The sequence below is a fragment of the Coturnix japonica genome, chromosome 2, assembly GCF_001577835.2.
Source record: "Coturnix japonica isolate 7356 chromosome 2, Coturnix japonica 2.1, whole genome shotgun sequence".
Lineage (NCBI taxonomy): Eukaryota > Metazoa > Chordata > Aves > Galliformes > Phasianidae > Coturnix > Coturnix japonica.
In genome coordinates, this window is record NC_029517.1 from 52,744,763 (window position 1) to 52,763,677 (window position 18,915).

Consider the following 18,915-nt stretch of genomic DNA (forward strand, 5'->3'; position numbering starts at 1 on the left):
AAAACCCAGTAGCTCACAGCCCTTCCCCTGAACCAAGCAACAGCTCAGCCAGCCCTCAGTGAGTGAGTTCGCCCAGCAGAGCTGGGTGTGTAGCAGGGAGCCAACTAGAACAGACATCTAGCACTTAAACCAAACCAGACAGGGAAGCCTCAAACTGGCAGAGAAAAACACATGAATTAATGTCTCTGCTTTGCAGAAGTCTGATTCTCAAAGTGAAAACAGTTCCCAGAAAGTGTACCAACAGAAAACAAAACTCGCTGGGGGTAAAGAAGCATCAAAGTCTATCCAACTACAGCAGTCCTCCACTGGCCTTTGGCCTTTGCGGGGCAACGTGGATTTCTGATCTAACCATACGGGCACTCCTGCCTGCTCTCAGTTAGAGCAGGTACTTTTCCTACTAACAGTGAAAATGCAAAGAAACTGTTCCAGTGAAGCTTGACCACGTGTTCACCTTTAAAAAGGTTGATTTTCTGTTGAATATTGCACATACTTCTGTGGCAAATGTGGCACTTCAGACTGATACACAGCCAAAATCCAACACACCACATTTGGTGTTTGCATAGAGAAAGAATTACATTTGCAACTTATCTCCTGTAATTCCTTTTAGAATGAGATTGTGCATTATTAGATGTGTGAACAATATTAACTTTAGGAGATTTTATCTGCTAACAGTTTGTATTCAAACTTGCATTTCAGCAGGAGAATGGAAGAAAGCATCAGATAGCATTGTTCTTTTGTGTCGAGTCACCTCTGATAGAATATTAAGCACTTCCTTCTCCCAGCAGCTTTCTCCTCCTCAGTAAGCATTTGTTAATTCACAGAGACCCCAGGTGCAGGTTTGTGATGCTCCAGGGGAAACCGGTCTATTATCTTTGTCTTTTTTTCAACCTCATTCAAGAACAGGAGTGTCCCTTGGATATTCTGTAGCACATGGCATTCTCATCAAGTTTTCATCACCCGCTTGAGACTCATTGCATTAAAAATATGAGTAAAACAATGTAGGTTTCTCTAAATATATCAATTTCAATAAAATCTCACTAAATTCTTTAGTTATGTCTGTAAAACATGCAGACCACTGATCATCCACTTTTACAATTACAGCTTTTTGTTCAATAGATTGTTATAGAATTATTCAAGCTGTTTTTAGGTTGCTCCCATTACACGTGCATTGAGACCTCTGCTAGAACTCTTAATAGTAATCTCCTATTATTAAAATCATTATAATTTACCACAGTTCTAACAGGTCTGCTCTGAATAAAAGAAATGCCGAATGCAGAGACAAAGAAATGCAATACTGCTGCCACTGAGACCAGGAAGGGCTTAAGGACTTGAGCAAAGGTTATACTGGAGTAATTATTGCACAGTTCCTATCAAATAAAGTTCTCTTTTATTCCATTATGTTTATTAATGTGGCAGCAAGAATAGTAAGCTTTTAGTATCAAACTTTCAGGAAGTCAGAAAAAAATTCTTGCATAGAGTCATAGAATCACCCAGGTTGGAAAAGACCTTGAAGATCATCAAGTCCAACCACAGCCTACATAAATCCTTCTGCATCAAACAAAAAAAGAAATTGATAGTTACAGATATTTTTTTTTTAAAGAAACTTATTTAAAACAACAACAACAACAACAAAAAACAAAAAACCCAAACACAAAAAAAGCCAGCAGAGCAGACTATACTGTGTGCTATTAATCTCACAGATTCCGATTATCCCAAAAGCATAGAATGACCAACCCACCAGTCTTGTCACTCAATTAGTGTAAGCTACATAGGTTGCTTCAGAAGTAACACTCCCTATTTATTTCCATGGAAACACAACAGATACAAAGTACACAATAATGTTAATTGATAAATTTTCAGCTACAAAATAGTATTTTTCAATGGAGCCATCACCCTTAGCTAAGCAGTTTTGCAAGCGATGAACAAGAGCTTGCGTGTTGTGCTCATAAAAATATGTACCAGTGTAGGTGACCCACTGTTGCCACTGCTGAAATGCACCACTCACTGCCTCACTGTGCTCACATCAGCTGTCTGGTCTCCATAAATGTTCACCAAGCATTGAAGAATGTCAGTGGGTGCCATTTTTTCTGCATGGGGGAATTCACTGACACACTTTTGTTTCATCCGCACTCCCACATCAGACGCCATTTTGTCAGATTACCCCTCTGCTGCCATCCATTGCACAGTAACAAAATGGAATGGCATACTGGTGAGGAGGTTCAATCCCTACTGTCATACCACCAGCATCTACCTCTGATGTCACGGGTCAAAATCACAAAATAGAAGGTGTTACTTTAGAATCAGCCCTCATAAAAAGAAATGGCCATGACAAATGCTGAAAGGGAAAAATGGTGACAGAAAGTCACCAGGAAAAGAAGGGCAGCCTAAGTTAAGAAATACAGGGAGGTTAACATGATAGTATTGAACAAGTTTGCAACACCTGTTAGAGCAGTGCAGCTTCAAGGAGGACTTTAACAGCAGTGTCAACCAGAACGACAAGATGCACTGCAGTCCAAAGGCAACAAACACTTTAGGGATTTTGAACCATCCCATAATTAGTTCCTGATTATTAAATGCAAACTAAAGTCATTTGCATGCCAAATGGTTACCTCATCTGTGAAACCAATGGTGCCAAGATCACATGACTGGCTGAAGACATTCGCATCAAGTTTGGACTGATTTTACCAAAGCAGCCTGAATTCAACTGCAGACAGGGAAAAGTAGTGATGTGCATCACAATCCTGACACACTTCAGAGAAAAAAGAGACTCTGGACTAAGACAGTAATTCTTGAATTCCCAGATGCTCAGGACAGAATCCTAAGCAGGACAGGACACAAATGAAATCGCTTTGAAGTAGGCTGTTATGTTCAGCATTAGCTTCAGATTCTTGTCATAATGCAGCTCAAGGTGCAACAAAGAATGACGTGAAGTAGACAAGAACTCCAACTTCAGACTGAAAGAAATGCACAATTTTGATGTGCTTGTTCAGAAACCAGGAGAGTACAATCATGGCTTGAGAGCCACTCTAACATAGTTACTGGTTTCAGCTTTTCAAGGGAAAATTGAAGAGCGTTAGATAGCACAAGGATCCTGACTACAAACCAAACACATCACAGTTGGTTACTGAGAGACCTAAAAGCAAAGCCTCCTGTGTGAAAACATGCCACTTACGTGTTACTTTTTTGCCTCCACTCCCTCCAGATTAGATGCTACCTCCCCAAACGCTATCTGACACTTGATCTTGCCTTTGAAAAAAAGCTGGGAAATCCTTCACCAAATTAGTAACTCTTGTCAGGATTCCCTAGTAGCCTCCATTTAGAAATTGCAGCTGTATAAGCAGCCTCTCTTATGGAAAGAGGGAAACATGACATCAGATCTTTGTGCAACAAGCTTCTTAATGCCTTGAAAACTCAGACAAACTAGTTTAGAAGAGGTCTGGAAAGAGTCTCTCCTGAGCGCAGAGGGTACAGTTGCGTACAGCTCCCTGTCTAAAATCCTAACCATGCCTAACACAGCTTTGCTGTTACAAGATGAGGCCAAGAAACACTTGATTGTATTCCTAAGATATGTGCCTGATCCAAAGATATGACTCCTAAGATATGTAGTTAAGCGGGTCACTCAGGTCTCTCCTCACTCTTCTTTTCAGCCAAAGATCCCTAATTTGTAACCAGCTATTAATCATGCTATTAGCTCAATTCTTCTTCAAAACTGGGCAATTCTTTAGGAGGATTTATCTTTCTCTGTTCAGAAAATGCTTCCTCATATCACAGTATCCAGAAGTTTCCTCGGTGTACTCCTGGGTCTTGTGCCAAGATAATATATTGAAAAAATATTTTTCAAGTGGCCAAAAGAGTTTCTCTTGTGGAACGTTATTAGTCACATCCTTCCTCTCCACTAATTTTATCTTCAAAAAGACAGACTGAGAATTCTCCTTTGACCAGGTCCTCATCCAGCTCCATTCTTGCAAGAACATCCATCTTCTCTAGCTTAACTATTTCCCATGTGGCACTACAGAAAATGCATACTCACACTTCTGATAGGAAACAGAAAGACATCAGATATAATGTAAGAAAAGATCAGTAAGTCATTCTAGCACAATCTGGCTTTGTAGAGCTCATGTTGCAAATTACTCCATTAACCATTTACTCTTCAGTGCTGTATTATTCTCTTCATCAGCTTTTGTCATAATGTCACCAAGCCCTGCTGTTAGCCCCCAGCTTTCTCCCCTTCCAAGGAATCCAATTTACCCTTCTCTGCAAATCACATTCCTGAGCCTTCAGAACAAAGCCTTTGAAGAGACTCTGGCACCTTTTGGTGAGCCAACTTAAATCTGCATCCCTGCTGAACTGCAGGATGCGGAGAAGGTGGGGGAAGGACCCTATGGAGTGGGTTCCTTGTACTTTCTTGACACTAGAAACCTGCCCTAGCATCACAGAGTCAGAGCTCATTCCCCATCTTGACTTCCCCCCAGGCAGCATAGTTTAAGCCAGTGGCTAGCCCTAGTTCTAAAATCAAAAGGTTTTACTGCTCAAGAGCAGCACAGCTGGCCACCTGATAAAAGAAGTGGGCTCACAGCTGGGTAGGAGAAGGAGGCAAAGAGGCCATAAGGCAAGATACAAACACACACTATGTAATAGAGAGAAATACGATAAAGTATGTTCACAAATTTCCTCAGATAAAATAAGAGTTGCCTTAGATTCATAGCTTCTTGTATTAAAACTAATATGGCACTTTTCTAACCTTCACTTACACACTGCAAGTTACTACTTGATGCACTTGTTTCTAAAATCTATGTCACCCAACTGGCAGTTTCATATGCCATGCCTTGTAATTGTAACATTAGTCATCACTCGGTCCTCTTGATTTCAGAATATTAAATTCTGACTCTTGATTCTACCCACTTATGATAATAAACAGTTACGTGAATTCATTATCATTAGAATAACCCATTCTGCCATATGTAATACCATTTTTACTAAAGACAAACCTGTCCTGTCTGCTCTGGGTCTACTCCTAGGCAATCAAGTTCAATCCCAGTACTACAGAAAAATTAGTCTCATCTCCACAGCTGCTCACAAGGAGAATATGGCCCAATGTAGTTTCTGTCAGCCACCACTGACAAGTCCTGTGAACACTTTGCATCTCAGCATGGGCGTACAGACACTTTCCCACCCACGCTTTAGCTTTAAATAAAGGGAACCTTCCTTATTTCCACAACTTGCACTCTTCCTACCATAATTAACCACTTCACTTCTGATCAGAAGCACCTGCACTTCTTTGAAAGCTGCAGCATGCACAGCAGGGCCAAAAGCTGTTTGATAGCCCACCAGAAGAGCGGTTACTTTGCTCACTGGTTCTGTACTGACTTCCCAGATCACAACTACTTGGTCTGCTGTAGACAACACGTGTGCCACAACAAGAAATTATGATTCCCATCAAAATACAAATGAAAGTGTCTTCTCCTTCCCCTTGAGCATACAGAGAGCACAAGGGACTAAGGATTTCTGCTCCAATTTACTGAGGCTTTCACAACAAACATTTCCAGTCTACTGCATAATGTGTTGCAATGGGATTTCAAACCATGAGGAAGCTACAGCTCGCACTTCTGCACCCTTGATCCAGTGCACAAGCAAGGTAAACAAAATCCAATTTATATCACACAGCACAAGCAGTTCCACTGATGCCACAAAACCTAAGCAACAGAAATTGGACTTCTCCTTGCCTAATGTTCCCCACCCTATGTAACAACATTCCTTTCTACATCAAGCAGACAAACCAAGGCCAAGGAAATGTGGGAGGGCCCAGAGTCACAGACCTGCCAGCTGCAGGCACAACCAGATATACCAGGGCATCATTCAGGCCTGAGGAACAAAGCAGTAGTAGGACTGGCACAGGTAAGACGGCCCTATCAGCATGCCTTCAAGAGCCAACAGTTGGGACCTATCACAGTCCACGATACTCAAAATGCTTCATGTAATCTCCAAGCCTAAAAAAAAATAATACCGATCACAGAATCAAAGAATCACCAAGGTTGGAAAAGACCTCCTAGATCATTCAGACCAATAGGCTTTATCATTTAAGAGTGTCAATTCTAGCTAAAGTCTTTCCATATTGCTAAACAGGAGTTCCAAGAAGTCAGGTTTCCAAAGCACCGTTCTTCAACTTAATATATTCTGTGGAATTTCAGTAGCAAAAAAACAAACCATCAACCAAACAAAAAAGGTGAGAGAATTCCAGATCCTTTGATGAAGCAGATCTGGACTATGGACACTGACTTCTCTGTTAGCTTTTTGCCAAGCTCCTCTATTTCTTTCCAGGAGATATACAAACACAGACTGTTGAAATTCTTCTCTGATACTTAAGACATTTCTTCAGGTGGTTTCCATGCTTATGAGCAGCCCTTGAATCCAGCATTCTAGGTTTTACTTTTTAAGTTCAAGACCAGAGGCCAGAAACTTCATGCCACATTGTATGGTTAAAGGCAACAGCAAAGGCCTTGGCAGCACTTATCTGAAGCATCTTTGATATTGCATTCACCTAAAAATCCAAAAACAGCCACTGACACATGGTTTCCCACATTCAGCCAAACTACTGTGATTTTGTGCCAGTTTGATCTATTTTCAACAATGCTGTAAACTGGTTTTCTTTGCCCGGGAGCTTGTTACCTTAAAATAATTACCCTTTGAAAGTCGACTGGGAAGAACAGTTACGTTATTTACCATATAAAGAAAAGGAAGCCAAGGGAAAGGTTTTGACCAGGTGCAAATTTAGACACATCTGCAGTGTTTACTCACACAGGAAGCCAAAGCTCAAGCTTATTAGCTCCAAGACAGCCTCCTTACTTGGTTCTGTCAATTACCCCTCTCCTAAATTCCAAGATAGATCTGAAAGATGCAGAAGCAAAAACCATGCGTGGCAGTAAGAAGATATTTAAAAGACATCTAGCTTACGCCTCCTGCTTTATTGCTGAAGACTCCCCCTTTTCAGATGTCTTTTCCAAGGAGAACTTAAGCATCCTGGTAAGCGCTCTAACTGAAACAACTGATAACTTAATTATCACTGAAGGAATAGGTGGAAGCAGAACTAGTGGCAAGGAAAAGCGAAGTGAACAGTGAGATGTGTATTTGTATCAGCTGCGAATCCAGCTCTATCCTCTGGGTTACAATTAGAAGAAAACCTGTGTCTAAAACACTACTAGATACCTCAAAATATCATTTTGTCTTGTTTTCTTGACCAATAAAAAGAGTCTCAAAACAATCAAGAGTAGAAGGAGGGAGTCTAAGAACAAAAGGGCAATAACAATGTTCTCATGTATAAAGACTCTGAGAGGCAGATACAGGAATTTTCCTGCTAATAAAAACAAACAGAACCTAGAAAAAAATCAATTTAAGACTATTTTGATTAAAATTAATGAAGCAATTTTGTTCTCTCTATAAAAGAAACACAGGACTCTGTAAAAATAAAAGAAATACAGTTAAGGGAAACACCACTGTCCCTTTCATTATCATCAATGGAATTGATAGCCCAAGTCCCGTTGTTAAGAAGTTAATAGCAGAAAATCCAAAGATTTTCCATCCTTACTTGTCCAAAGAAGACTGCTTAATTGGCTCAGCCCTACATCTCAAAAGGATGATTTAACAGCAGTAGCAACTTCTAATTCTGGGTGGTGCAGATCTCCTTGGGCTTAACACTGGGGTTAAGGTTTGGCTTGCACTTTCACTATCTGCAATGCTTTGTTCAAAATCTGAATGATGACGCATGCCATGAAGGCTTGCATAGGTATGTGAACACTGGCAGTCAAAAAGTAAAATTTTTGCTTGCTTGAAGTTTAAACTCCTTGAAGAGGCTGATGGTAACTTGGCTGAGCTCTAACACTGATTCTAATACTAACTCTGCTAAAAGAGCTATTTCTTCCTTATGCAGAGGCATGAAAGAAGAGGGTGGATGCGGGTTGGCTCACAAGCAGTACTATGGCCGCTCTAGCACAAATGTGCAGCAGTGTGATTTTGGGAGCATTTGTAACACTAAGATAGATCTTTTTTTTCCAATAAGATGGCAACGGTTTAATGGCATACAGATGATGTGGTATTTTTATGCAATTGAAAGGAAGACTAAATCCATGCCAGTGGTAGTATCAGTTATCCCATACGCTGTCACACACGCTGATCTGTTCTGTGCCTACATGACTACAACCCAAAAATGCTAAAACTTGTCAGTGCTCACCAACAAACAGCAGTCCTGCCATAAACAGAACCAGGTTCAACATATTATATGCAATGAAAAGCACACAGAAAGAAAGAGGGCAAAGGAAGGTTCCCAGCAAAGTGTGAAAGGAGCAAGACAAGACAGATGAAGGAGCAGAATATATCAGCTAAGACCCTGATAAACTTACTGCTCTTTGCTCTACAAAGACTAAAAAACCCATTTCTACATTAACTCATGCCACATTTTTCTGTCAGCGGTATCACAATATTGTAATATTAATAGCTCACACGCACACAGTTCTACCTCAGAAAGGACAAATTACTTGACTTTTTTATTTTACAGAGACCAGAAAGAAGGTTCTGATTGCAAACAGGAGAAGGAACATTGAAGGTTTTTTATTAAGTGGTATCAAAAGTGTCCATGGCACATTCCAGCTCTTGTTTCAATGTTACACGTCATAATGACACAAAGAATGGCTGTGTGAGCTTCTCACCACCTAATATTACACAAAGTGATTCACATCAACACAAACTTCTTAAACCTATCCTTTCTGGTGGGCTGAGAGAGTATGAGGCAGCCTTCAAACACCAGAGGGCTGGAGCACCTCTCCTATTAGGACAGGCTGAGAGAGCTGGGGCACTTCAGCCCAGAGAAGGCTGCGTGAGGACCTTATAGTAGCCTTCCAGTATCTGAAGGGGGCCTAAAGGGAAGCTGTGGAGGGACTTTTTATAAGGACAGGTAGCAACAGGATGAGTAGAAATGGCTTTAAACTGGAAGAGGGTAGATTTAGATTAGATATTTGGAATAAATTCTTTACTCTGAGGGTGGTGAGACCCTGAAACAGATTGCCCAGTGAGACTGTGGATATTCCTTCCCTGGAAACACTCAAGGCCAGGCTGGATGGGGCTTTGAGTAATCTGATCCAGGGGGATGCCCCTGCCTACAGCACAAGGTTTGGAACTAGATGATCTTAAATGTCCCTTCCAACCCAAACCATTCTATGATTCTCAGTGTTTTCCTTCTAGCTTTTAAGAGCTGTTTGTAATAAAGCAATGTCTAGAACCATCTTCCATTGCCACAGGTGCCCCTAGTCTTCCCTAGGAGGGATGAACAGGCAGTGAGGCTCTGCAATACCAGGGCTGTTCCCCATCACATAACCTGAGGCACAAACAGCCTCAGCAGCACCCTTTCACTGCCCCCTCTTTCCACGGTCTTAAGCAAACCTCTTGGATTGTGCATCTGATTCTTGGCAGCAGGAGATGCTCCAGAGGAATGTACAGAGTGGGTTGCTGTGCAATACTCAGAAAAAGCATCCCCATGTTTCTGTTACCTTCTGCCCTGTGCATCCCTTAAGTCCAGGCAAGGCTGGCCAACTGGCACCAAGCAGCACACAGCAGCTCAGCCCACATGTGGTACAGCAAAGGGGGAAGGTATTACAAAGATGATTAGCAGTTTACAGCATCCTCCATACAAGGTAAGGCTGAGAGATGTGGATCTGTTCAGCCTGGAGAAGACTGAGATCTCCTTGCTGTTCATAAATATCTGAAGTGCAGGAGTTGAGTGGGTGGGGACAGGCTCTTTGAAGCAACAGGTGAATGGGTAAAAGGCACCTGCTTTAACAAGGGAATGGACTAGATGGTCTCCAGATGTCCCTTCCAACCCCTATGAGACTGTGACTCTGTGATTTACAGACTGAGCCTCCTGAATGCACAACACTCCTGAACTGCTGTCTGAGTTAATGTAGGAGCAGCACAGATCACACAGCTACCGCCAGAGCTGCAATTGCAGTTCCTAGCAACAAAGTAGCCAGACCAAGAATAAGCCCAGCAATGGTACAGTCACAAGAACTACAGGGCAGGGTACACACAAACGTGTGCACTCAGCAGCTGTAATGGTTTAAGTGCAAATGGACTGAAATGCATTTCTGAGGATGTTTCTGACGTTACTTGGTTAAGACTGAGTTACTGCTCGCTCGCTTTTGTATGTCTTGTTTTAAATTCAAGATGTAGTCTAAAAACTACCTTCTTATAATCTCAATTTTTTTTTTATATAACTTAGTTGGTAGGAAATTATTACACATGATGCCATCTCTTCAATCAAATCTTACATAGTTTCAGTTTGGGGCAATTTATGTCTACGTTGAACATTTTCCACCATGATTTTAAGAAACAGTAATCACTGCTGAAGGTCTTATCTGTTAATCAGCTCACCTTGGCACCAATACTGTTCTTTGCGGCTCCCTGAGACACAGAACTACTCATGAACCAGACAGCTCCCGCACTAATTTCTAACATCAGGCAAAAAAGCCAAACAACAAAACAAATGCATTATTTGTATTCCCAGTAATTGCTATAAATATTTTTTCTCCCTGGTTATAAAAAAAAAGAGTACTTTGAGTAATATCACCCCTGCAATGACACATCCCTACCAATCAAACTTCACATTAATCACTGTAGGCAAACCATTAATCAGTGGCAACTACACCCCACTCCTCCTCCTCTCTGAAAGAAAAACTATCTTTGGGTGCAATGAACAAGCAGCACAAATCCCATTAGTGGGGCACCAACTTTTCGACATAGGATTGTTTGCTCTCATTGGTTTCTAATGCAATGATTGGAAAACTGCAACAAACAGTTCAATTACAAAGCCTGCTCTAAGTAAAAACACCTATAGAAACACAGAGACAATACAGTAACAAATTCTGCCTCAGTCGTATCCCTAACATCTGATCCTGTCTAACTCTAAAGCATACATTAATATTAAGCCTCTAAGTAGCCCATTGACTTCAGAGCATCCAGCAGAAGTCTAGAAGATTAGTCAAGCACTGAACACTGTTAGCAGATGTGTAACTCCCTGAATGGCGGGGAGGCCTCAATGAACACGCTACAGAATGTTAATGGAAAATAATGGAAGCCAGTACACAAGTAGGAACTATTGCAAAAGAATGGGCCATGTGACCAAGATCCTTCCAAGGATTACTTGAGAGGCATATAATCACTGTGGGGGAAAAAACAACCAAACCAAAAACCAACCAACACAGTATTTGCTATCACTCTGTTGCCTCCACTGTTTGTTTGTTTAAGGCAGCGATACCATTTCTGTATGTCTATCATTCCACACTTACTCATAGGATTTTCTATTTGTTAGGAAATTGGACACCGAGACTTTTGCCTAAGTTAAAAGCAAATCCCTACAATGCAGGGCAACTCAAACTCATGGCGTGTGTTCTAATGGGCACCACACTGGGCAAAGTTCGTGTTGTTCTGCAAACGTACTGCTAAGTTCAGTTGATCAATCAATGTTCCATTCCCCATGTTAATACATCCCCAATCTTCTGAATCCATCTGCCCATAGGCTTTTCTTTCATCCATTCCTTCCATCAGTTACACATCACTCCCCTCAATAGGTCCTGAAGAGAAGCAGGGAAGGAAGCACCTGCACAATGCAAGATGCCGCAGAAGTCTACAAAGAGCTTTCATTTAAAAGCAATGTAACTTTTATACACATTTACAAGCCCCATTATAAGCACATGTATGGCCACAATTTGCCAAACCAGCCCAAGTCCATGTTGTGGCTTATGTCTAGAGTGGGATAAACAGCTTCTACAGCTTTTGTAGTATTCAGGCACTTCAGACACATTATGGCGGCCCTTAAAGCCCTGTAGAGCAATTCCAAGTAGTTATCACAGGGTTAATGTTGCAAAGCTATAAAAGCAATGCATTCTAAAAAGGAAGACCCAGTACAACACAAAGCCCACTGCTAAATGTAAATGAAGGGAAATAGGGACTGAACCCATTAGAAACCTCCATAACCAAATACTTCTCTCCAAGAACAAAGGTAAGAAAAAACAGGGGAATACTGGCAGCGCATACCCACAGGTGTATAAATCTCACATTGTATTCTCCTCTGCTCTGTTTACAGTGACAGCTTTCTCCACACCTATCTAGACTCAAACAACTCTTGCTATAGCAGGAAGTTGCAAAACTCCCTCAAATACAAAGTCTGACGGAATTCTACATCAAGTTGCCCTGCAAAGGGGGTATTTAATGCTCGTGGCCTGGCAAGAAGTTCCACAAACATAACAGCTACATAAAACACTTCGAGAAGTTCTTTGAGTAGGACATAATGAATACCTGACAACAGGAGTGATCAAACTGTGCGGAGACCTCTGCTTTGGCATCACTCAGTGAAGCTGCCTTCTCACACATTCTGAACTTGAAAAATAATGTTACATATTTAAAAAAAAGAAAAAGAAAAAAGAAGTTTTCCAGTCCTCCTTCAGCTTTTAAGTTGGGGGGGCAAAAAAACAAACAAACAAAACCAACAGTTCTTACAATGGAGATAAATCAAAGCTATGTTTTATTACCCGTTCCTTTAACCTGTATTTGTTGGCACCTCGTCATGCGATTGTGTCCCACGCCAACAGCTGCTGGAGGTGGGGGGTGCGGAGGGGGAAGGGTGGCATAGGGAAGAGGTTTTAAGTCTGGTACAAAACTTAAGTACCTGCCTGCTAAATACAAGCCCAGCTCCTTAATGTATCCTATTTATCTCCACATCTATTTATGTCACACGGGAGAACATATGAGCATAGCAGCTGTTACTATAGCAATGAAACTGGAAATTTTGAGAACCCAAAAAAAAATAATTAAAAAAATAAAATCCACCACCGAAGGATGCTCGGAGCGGCAGAGATGGCTCAGGGAACAGCGAGTCAGAGTCTCGCTTCTGGGGTCTGCGCGAAGTCCGTGGTTACCGCGGAATTACATGTGGTCGAGCTCCCGAAGTCGCACACGGAGCCCAACGAGTGCTGCTGATGCCTCAGCACAGTTCCCTCTACGTAGAAGTTTCTGCCGAGCACTCCCGAACTCTCCCGATGCCCACACCCGGGGCAGCGCTCTGCGGGCGGCTCCAGGCAGCGGCGGGGCTCCGGCAGCGGCACGTTCCTCCCGGAGCCGCGGCCACGGCTCACCCAGCGCCCCGAGCCGCTCCTTCCCCCGCGCCGGGAGACTCAACGCGCCCGAAGATGGGGCTGCGGGCAGCCAGACACCCTGTCCTCAACCCTCAACCATCCACCCCCGCCCCCCCTTCCGCCCCGCTCCGCCCGGCCCCGGCCCCCCCGCCCCACTTACCTGCGAGGGAGCCGGGCCTCTGCAGGGTGGCGGTGGCGTACAGCTCCTGGGAGTGCTTGCTGTACTGCTCGGCAGCGTGAACCAGCCGCTTGGTGGGCGACAGAGTGGCGTAAGTGCCGATGGTGGAGCTTAACTGGTGGATAGGAGAGGAGGAAATGTTAGACTGGACGGTGGGCGGGGAGGTCACTCGGATGGGGGACGGCGACAGTCCCGCCGAGGAGACGACGATGTTGATGGGCGAGCTGGTGCTGTAGGACTTGGCCAGGCGGCTGGGGGACTGCTTCGGGGAGGAGAGGCGCTGCGCGCCGGCGTAGGCGGCGCCCTCGGCGGCGGAGCCGGCCCGCGGCAGCTTGGTGGGGGAGCCGCCGGGCTGCATGGGCAGCGGGGAGCTCACCCGCTGCGCCGGCAGCGTGGAGCTGGCGTAGTAGAGCGCGGCGGCGTGCTGGGGCTCGGGCAGGTGGAAGGCGCTGCCATGGCTGGGCGCGAAGGGCTCCCGCGGTTGCGGGGCGGCGGGCGGCGGCGGCTCCGGGCCGCCCGGCTGGGCGCCGCGGCTCCCCGGGCCCTGCTGCGGGAAGGAAAGGCAGAGGCGTCAGCGGGGCCGCGCGGGGACGAGGAGAGGCGGCTGCGGCTCGCTCGGTTCCCCCCCACCGCGCGCAGCCCGAGGCCGAGAGCCGCGATCCGCTCGGCCGGAGGCGCCGGGACCGCGGACCGCAGGGGGGGCTCGGGAGCGCGTCCGCCCGGAGTTTTACATCGACGACCCCGGCCCCGAACTTCCACGCTGCGACTGACGGGCGGAGAGCCGCCTCTCACGGCCCACCCGGCCCTGCGAGAGCACAGAGGGGCGGCCCCATCCCGGGTAGCTGGAGCCGATCTGCTGCTCTTAACTCTGCTAACGTCCAAACCACCGCGCCCCGCAGCGAGAGGCATCTCGGTTCTGCCGACGGGCACGCTCGTGTTTCACGTTTGCTTGTTTGTTTAATTTATTTCTTTTTTAAACTTGTTTCTTATTCCTGATGATGCAGAGGATTTACATGAAACCTTACAAAGTGCTGCAAATCCCGTGAGCTGCAGTTCGAGGCAGACTGGCCAGAGCCTCGCCCCAACGAGCACCTCTCGGCGAGGCTCGTCGAGCCAGAACTGCCTTTAAAATGCAAATAGTGCATTCTGTGACTCAGCTCGGAGTTGCAGTGAATGCCAACAGCGGTGCTGCTTCACATTCAAATAGAAACGTGGGATTTTTTTTAGTCCCGTCCTACAGGGGGTAAAAAAACCCAACAAACCACAACAACAAACAAAAGCAACCAAGTAAAACAAAATCACCGCATTCCAGCAAGGAAACTCGATTTATTTTCACTAGGATACCCAACCGAGGATTTTGGTGAGGAACTGAGGACAAGACAAAAAAGAAGACAGTCAGAACAATGCATGTATGAGGCTCAGATTGCCAGAAACGTGCTCCTTCCATTGTACACCTGCTAGAAATGGTTCTGTACTTCACTTCTTTCTTTTTCTTTTTCTTTTTCTTTTTCTTTTTCTTTTTCTTTTTCTTTTTCTTTTTCTTTTTCTTTTTCTTTTTCTTTTTGTCTTTAATTTTAGGAACCCCAAAGTTCTTGGGGGAAGAATACAGGTTGTTGTAGGGCTTGCCAAGAGGCTGCGGAGGAGCTCCCCCTGTGTTGGTGGCAGGGAAGCCACCAACACTCAAAGCACTGAGGCACTGCAAGGCAGCCAAACTACGAGGCTTCAGGAGGCTTCCAACATGCAGGATGCATCTGTAACCTTACAGGTAAAATCTGATGAAAACCGTGCCCTTCATGCAGTGCAAGTCCTGAGCGGGCATGGGGATGGCCAATGGAAGCAGTCTGCTCACTGCTGAGGCTGGGAGATAAAAGCACCTCAGCACAAATACACGTCTTAAGGTTGTTACAAATGGCCAACAGCTCCAAGTCGCTCATCTGAAGGACTTGTGACAAAAGCGAGGAACACAAACGCTGGGAACATCAAATAACTTTTAAGATCTGCCTTCATTCTGAGCTACTTACCGTCTTGAAAGAGAAAAGAAGGGCTAACCAGTAACGTATTTGACAAGAACACGTTTTTCATTTTCAAGGCTTAAACTGTATGGTAACATCTATAAAACAAAACCAGGCTGCCAAGTTTTAAGACAACATGTACAAAGCAAGGCTTGCACATGATGAATGGCTGTTTGAACCAACGACGTTATCCACTGCTGCTTGGTAATAGATTTTACTTTTTGAACGGTTAAAATGGACTAACATAATAAGTTATTTTCTAATATTCCAAATAGCTCCAAAATATAATATTGCAGGCTGTTAGCAGGGTGTTCCCAGCGTATTTCATGGATTTTAGGCAATCCTTGTCAACATGCATGCATTATTTCTTTTTCTAATCTACTTGTACACTGCTTGACGTGTCAAGGATTTAAAGTAATTAATTTCAAGTAAACCGATATTATCCCATATTCCTAATAAATCTCTATAAAGCCGGAGGCATTCTGTAAGCACTAATTCAAAAACCAGAAATCCCACTCTATGATTGTCTGTTACAGGGAAAAAGATGTAGTGGCGGACACAAGAATTAAATGCTTAATTAAGAACCCAGTGCGTAGCGCCTTGCGGAAAGCCAAGCATTTGCTCCGTGTGAAGGAGAGAACTTTGGATGAACAGATTGCAAGGAAACGTTAGCGTGCAGTAATTTTGGAGATGTGACTCATCTCAGACCTGTCTTACATTCATTGCGAGGTTCTTATTTTTTCCAAAGGATCGAATACATTGGCATTCTCCGGTTGTGTTTTCAGAGGCAAAATGCACTTTAGATTTAGGTGTCTCCCAGCTTGTAGCTTAAGACAACAATACAGATTTGACATTGTTCTTCCCGCGATCCAACACTGTGCTTCAGCCGGAAGAATGAAACACAACGGTATTTTTTCCATTATTTTTCCATCTATCCATTATTGCTGTCAACCTGATAATGAAACTATGTTTAAACTAATACACTGAGAGCAAATTTGCTTTCAGTTGCTCTATCTTTGTGCATCAGTCTATTTCATAGACATGAAAAAGAAAAATCAAGGACTTCCTTCTTACAGCCCTGCAGATATCTCTTCTGAGTCCTAGAGATAGATATCATTTTTCTGGTATCCCAAAGAAAAGGATCCCATTTTGCTTCTTTAGATTCAATGTATGGGTTTCATGTGTGTCCTTGTTATAAAGTGGAACCGAGAGGAATGAATAACTGAATTATTTATCCTGCTGGAAATTATTCATGGATAAGGAGCTACAAATTCCTCGATGGTTAGACAGCTTAAGCAACGCTTTGGGGTCAGCTGCTGATGGCTAGAAAGTCAGCATGTTGTTTCTTGGAGGCTGCTCCCAGCAGGAAGAAAAGCGTGTAAGACCAGCAAAACCTGAACACGAAGTCTCAGAGAATCAAATGACCAGTGTGGATATATTAGCAGATGCAGCAGATGTGTTCTCTGTAATCATCTAAAACCCCTTCATGTTATTTTTTTTCCTTAAGCATGTAAAAATGCAAATCTAAAACGTGGTAGATTGTGTACATCTATACTTGATAGGTGCTAAGGAACAGAATGTCTGTCAATGCAGCTGGCCGAGTCTCAGATATAACTCAAAAGGCTTCAGAGTCATTTCTTGGGAATGAAATAAAATTTCCAGGAATGTGCTCAAAGATTTGTGTCATGGTACCAGTTATCCTTAAGAAACTACAGTTTGTGCTCAGTGTCCTCTGCACTTCCCTGACTGACAACAGAAGAAACTGAAACATTGTGTTACCTTTGGGTAAGTTTAAATGGCCATTTCACCTTTGGAGGCACTTGTATTCAGAAGCGTTTTTAGTACTCGCAGGCTTAGGGATAAATAAAACAGTTTTCAGACTGTTTGGCTCTCTGGGATTGCTTAGCTCTTACAATCTCAATCCCCGGCACATCTCTTTGAGGCATGGGTAAGTTCAGAAAAATAAGATGGTGATAATGGACACCATCACAGAATGCTGTTGCCTATGAGGAGATCTCTGTGCTGATTCTAGAAAGGACTTTCCAACTGGGTGCTTGGATTGTGCGGAAGGCATTCCTCCAGGCTGCTGAAACACCACAGCTTCTTGAATGTCAGTAAACTTGACTGTCCTTATTGGAGTTTTTGAGAGATGCCGGTGGTATCTTAAGTGTCCAGCTCTCTTTTATAATCCACATGATGCTCTGTGCTTTTTCAGTGACTGCAAATCTTCTCAGTTGAGATTCTTTTTTTTTTTTTTTTTTTTTGTCAGCTCAAAGAACCCCCCCATATGGCTTCACTGAAGGTATCACTCTCCTCTGGTCCAAAGCTTCCATCAGCGCTCTTCTGCAAAGGGCCGAAGACATGGAAAATGCTTAACATTCCCCAATCTTCTTGACAGAGACTTCGGTCCTTGGGCAGTACCCATGGGTGGATCTTTCTTCCGCAGGACTGCTTTGCTGTCATTTATAAGTTCCTGACCTAACCAGGAAGATACCATCTATGTTCAGATGTGCTTCTATGATAACAGATGCTGACTGTACCTGTGAATCCTTTAACTGTGGCCAGTTTTATTTTTCTCTCAGTTTAATCACAAAGGTCATGAGCGATTCAAGGTCATCTCTTCTTGCAAAGCATACTCCAACCTGGTCCTAATCACAAGGGTTTTAGATAGGGATGAATTTCATGCAGATGAACTTGGCTAATACCATCACAGTCTTTACATCAAGAAACATAATTGGTGAGATCATTCAGACTGTCCAGAGATGGTCAAGCTCTGGTTTTAAAGCAGCACTGCTTGACGCAGTCATTAACTATTGTAGGACCAAATTGTTCTCTGTAAATGTTTGTAGTAAGAGTAATCTGTCCTAAGATTTCATCTGCTTCCTTTACTTCTCATGGTCACTTTTGGAACCCAAGCTGAAAACCAGTATTAGCACGCCAGGATGTGTTTGATATTCCTGTAGTATCTACAAGGTAAGTTGACTGTTCTCAAGATGACAATAAGCCCAATTATTTGTTCACAAACTGCATACTGTCCGAAGAGTGCTCACTCACTCATCTGCAAAATCTACTTTTTGTCACAAAACCCATTACAGACTCTTTGCAAACACCATTAATTGATCAATATAGGGTGTATCAGGATATGGACTCCAAGTTTGAGAACCTGTTTTCAGATGGAAAACAGAATAATTTCCTGTTTGAGGAGCAGTTGCTAAGAAATTCTATTCTTGTAGCATTTAAAAGATAGTTTGGCATTCTAAAGTATTCAAAACAGTAGAAAAACTCTACGATCCATGACATACTCCTCCAAACTGACAAAAATGTTATATTGTACTGTGCAGCTCTATACAGGAAATCCCAAGACTAATTAGTTCCTGTTTTTTTATACAATTGCATTTTCAGAAATTGTTCCTGCTGTCACAGCTGGCCTTGGGACTATTTACATATTTTCCCACACATTTGGGCTATCATTCATGTTCAGAGATAGCTATATTCCTTGCAAGGAAAGAACAAAGGAAATTATCACTATCTGAACAATGATGACTCCTGA

General features: G+C 43.4%; 1 protein-coding gene across 7 annotated transcripts in view; it reads right to left on the reverse strand.

The window, feature by feature from the left end:
• Positions 1–18,915, reverse strand: part of CTNND2 (catenin delta 2) — a 585,077-nt gene that overhangs the window by 240,202 nt on the left and 325,960 nt on the right. For 6 of the 7 annotated variants that reach the window (XM_015854425.2, XM_015854428.2, XM_015854427.2 and 3 more), the window contains one exon: positions 13,336–13,900. In XM_015854425.2, coding sequence (XP_015709911.1) covers positions 13,336–13,900 — 565 coding nt within the window. The remainder of the gene's footprint in view (positions 1–13,335; positions 13,901–18,915) is intronic. The other variant, XM_015854430.2, reaches the window with a different exon arrangement.